Source organism: Triplophysa dalaica, chromosome 10, assembly GCF_015846415.1.
Source record: "Triplophysa dalaica isolate WHDGS20190420 chromosome 10, ASM1584641v1, whole genome shotgun sequence".
Classification (NCBI taxonomy): domain Eukaryota; kingdom Metazoa; phylum Chordata; class Actinopteri; order Cypriniformes; family Nemacheilidae; genus Triplophysa; species Triplophysa dalaica.
This window is the reverse complement of record NC_079551.1, coordinates 4,601,320-4,604,560: the sequence shown is the minus strand read 5'-3', so window position 1 is coordinate 4,604,560 and position 3,241 is coordinate 4,601,320. Positions and strand designations below refer to the sequence as shown.

The following is a 3,241-nucleotide window of genomic DNA, read 5'->3' as shown; positions in this document are numbered from 1 at the left end:
TCTTCTGACAACTATAGAATAGAGGTGAAGACCAAGGAAAGATATTTGGAAGATTGTCAGTAACCAAAGAGATCATATCTCCCATTTACTGCCATAGTAGGATACAATAAATACTATGAGAGTCAATTGGGGATGAGATCTGTTCTGTAAATTAATTAAGCTTTGGTTTGTTAGAATTAAGGTTTTCAGCAGATCTTTAACAAATCCTGTTCAATGAACAAGATCTCAATGGATTAATGCCATATGGACTGGAGCCTGGTGCCAAGCAACCATACCAGATTTGTGATGATAGCAGCATTGGGTTTGTAATTATTATACAAACACGTGAACATACAATATGAATCTGCTACGATATGAATTAAGAGCCCATATTCACATAATTAACCAAATTTTTATTTTCATATTGTATGACAGTCACAGCGCAATTCAACTATTAATAGTAATAGCTTCAGTAATATACATTAAAATAATACAGTTTTGTTTATAAATATATACATCATGATGTGTGTATAAGCTACACCAGGGGTCAGCCACCTATTGGCACCTGTGGGCACGCTGATAGGAAATCAATGGCACAACATCTTAATGTGACACTTTAGGATCACAGTACATTTACATTTTACATTTAGTCATTTGGCAGACGCTTTTATCCAAAGCGACATACAGTGCACTTATTACAGGGACAATCCCCCTGGAGCAACATGGAGTAAAGTGTCTTGCTCAAGGACACACTGGTGGTGGCTGCTGGGATCGAACCAGCAACCTTTTTGATTTATCAGTTCAGTGGTTTAACCCACTAGACCACCATCTCCAATGGTAATCTAAAATATGTAGTAAATGATACACCTGTGAACAATTTGCATGGCATGTCACTATTACTTATAAAGGATTACAGTACACAAACAAGAAAACTGATGTGTGCAGATAAATCATTCATAAGCTCTGTTCACATATAAAAAAATCTCTGGATGAAAACACCAGAAGATGCTCTTGATTGTGTCAGATAAATTTCCTTTCAAATAAGAAAACATTTGTTTCAATTTCATCTGCTTGTCTGATTTTCACACAAATATTATATATACAGATGCTTCTCCTGTTTTTGTATCATGTTAAAAAGGACATACCTTTTGAAACATGCCATCATGTGACATAATAATACTGGATACCTGTACTTTTGAAATGAAGGGTGGCGATCAGTGACAAGTGCACCAATCTTCATCCCTGCAGATTTGAAGATGTTGATGCTCCTCTTGAATCCTTCTAGTCCCATCCGAGAGCTAGCACCCACCTCATAACTCTGTCACAATGAATTATTTTATATCAATCCTGAAAAATGATAATAATGAGGTAATAGTTTTATTTACCTGCACTAACTGTATGTCCACAACCATGTTGTCACCCAAGCTCAAGGCGTACAGTAGAGCGGTTGGCAAACCCTATACAGAACGCAGGACACACACACACACACACACATTTGTACAGAACAATATTATGCAACTAAATAAAAAGTTCACAAACACAACACTGACTCTCTTTTGATTGTCCTCTTTGTAGTCACATGAGACTTATATGTAGAATCACACGTTGTTGATTCCCTTAGTGTACTCAACGAAGTGTTGTTGATCTCATCCGCGCTATCATCCAAACGTGACCTTTTAGTTGGAGCAGATGTCAGAAACGGAGCATTGAAGATGGAGCCAAAATCCCTCGTAGAGCAGGACACAGACGAGCCAAAAAGTTTGACTTGAATCGCTGAAATTTCAATACAGAGAATATGATCAAACCAATGACACATACTTAGAGAAACAGCTTTACTGTGACTTTACCTTTACTCCGTCGTTTAGTCTTTGGATGTGGGATGGCAGCTTGCGCTCCAGCGCTCCTCACAGATGTGACGGAACACTGGCATGCCACGTCTCGTGTAAGTGGCTGTCAGACGAATGCAAAGTGCAAATGGCGTTTAAAAATGTGTAATAAGTAGAAATGTTGAGATTATTTCGAGTTATTAACTTTACTAACCTTCACATTGATTGACACTCCAACCGTGTACAGAGATGGCACAGCAGTGTCTGTCAGATCCAGACAGCTGGCGCTGCCCATCTCATATTGTCTCAAATTCGTGAAGCAGTCTTTTGTAAAATGCCTTGCGCACACACGCGAATAATCATTTATTCCTCCTTCTTCAAAATGAAGGAATTCGAGCCAGCGGGAACGCAAAGTGGGTCGTTTAGGGATAGAAAAGAGAACATGAGGAAGAGCGCAACCAAATACACAGCGAACCACCATGTTGTTGTCATTTCTTCTTCTTCTTCTTGTAAAGTTCATTGGCGGTGGGGAAGCTAACGTTTGGCGCATTACCGCCACCAACTGAACTGGAAGGTGAAGTGACAATGGTGAAAAATAAAATAACGTATGTTCTCATAAAATTGCCTGTGTCTATTATATAACTTTATTTCGTTCTTCTGATTTTTGTTGCCTTATTTTAGCTCTGAAATATATTATTCCGTCTATTCTGTCTGTAACTTTCTTTCCAGAATTTTTTATAAAATATGTTTCAGTTTCACCCAAAATTAACCATAAATCTAGAAGGACGTTTCCTGGTTTTATATAGGTTTCCATTTGAATATGAATGTCTTAGTCTTGTTATTATCACTTCTTCTCTTCTTTTAAATTCACTCATTATTTTTTAACAAACGTTTTTAATTTAATAGAAATGTCAGTTTTGTTACCAAATTTTAAAAACAGCTTGTTAAATAATTGTCTTTGCTTCTTCTTCGCTGATCTTTACACCACAACCTTGTTGTTGTCGTTCGTCTCATGCTTTATAAGGCCTGGAGAGAGTGGGAGGGGTACAAAGTGCTCTGGTCCTCCCCATTTTTTGTTGCTTTCATCATGTGGTGAACCGTTGTTGTTGAGACGAGAAAAGGGAGTGGCAGGATAAGAGCCGAATTTCTCTCATTTTCTTCAGAAGATTATGGACTACTGCACCAGTTTGGAAGGCTCAGTTAATAAGAAAGCAAAGAAGACTAATTTTTGATAAATATTTTAAAAATGGACTTTGATCTCTGGCATTACCTTAAATGATACATATTATTGAAAATATATATATATGTATATACATTTATGTATGACGGTTAAATTGTACATTTTGTTATAAGGGGGGAATAAAAGGGGGAAATGGGAGCATCAATAGAGGGTATGTAGTGACGTCACTTTCCCGCGTGAGAAAGTCTGAACACAC

General features: G+C 37.5%; 1 protein-coding gene across 1 annotated transcript; it reads right to left on the bottom strand.

The window, feature by feature from the left end:
* Nucleotides 1-371: 371 nt before the first annotated feature.
* Nucleotides 372-2,596, bottom strand: LOC130429663 (uncharacterized). Its single transcript, XM_056758355.1, has 5 exons — nt 2,020-2,596; nt 1,827-1,929; nt 1,530-1,752; nt 1,365-1,436; nt 372-1,297 (listed from the first exon to the last, which is right to left on the bottom strand). The coding sequence occupies exons 1-4, from the start codon at nt 2,353-2,355 to the stop codon at nt 1,406-1,408; spliced, it is 693 nt and encodes a 230-aa protein (XP_056614333.1). The 5' UTR covers nt 2,356-2,596; the 3' UTR covers nt 372-1,297; nt 1,365-1,405.
* Nucleotides 2,597-3,241: the final 645 nt, after the last annotated feature.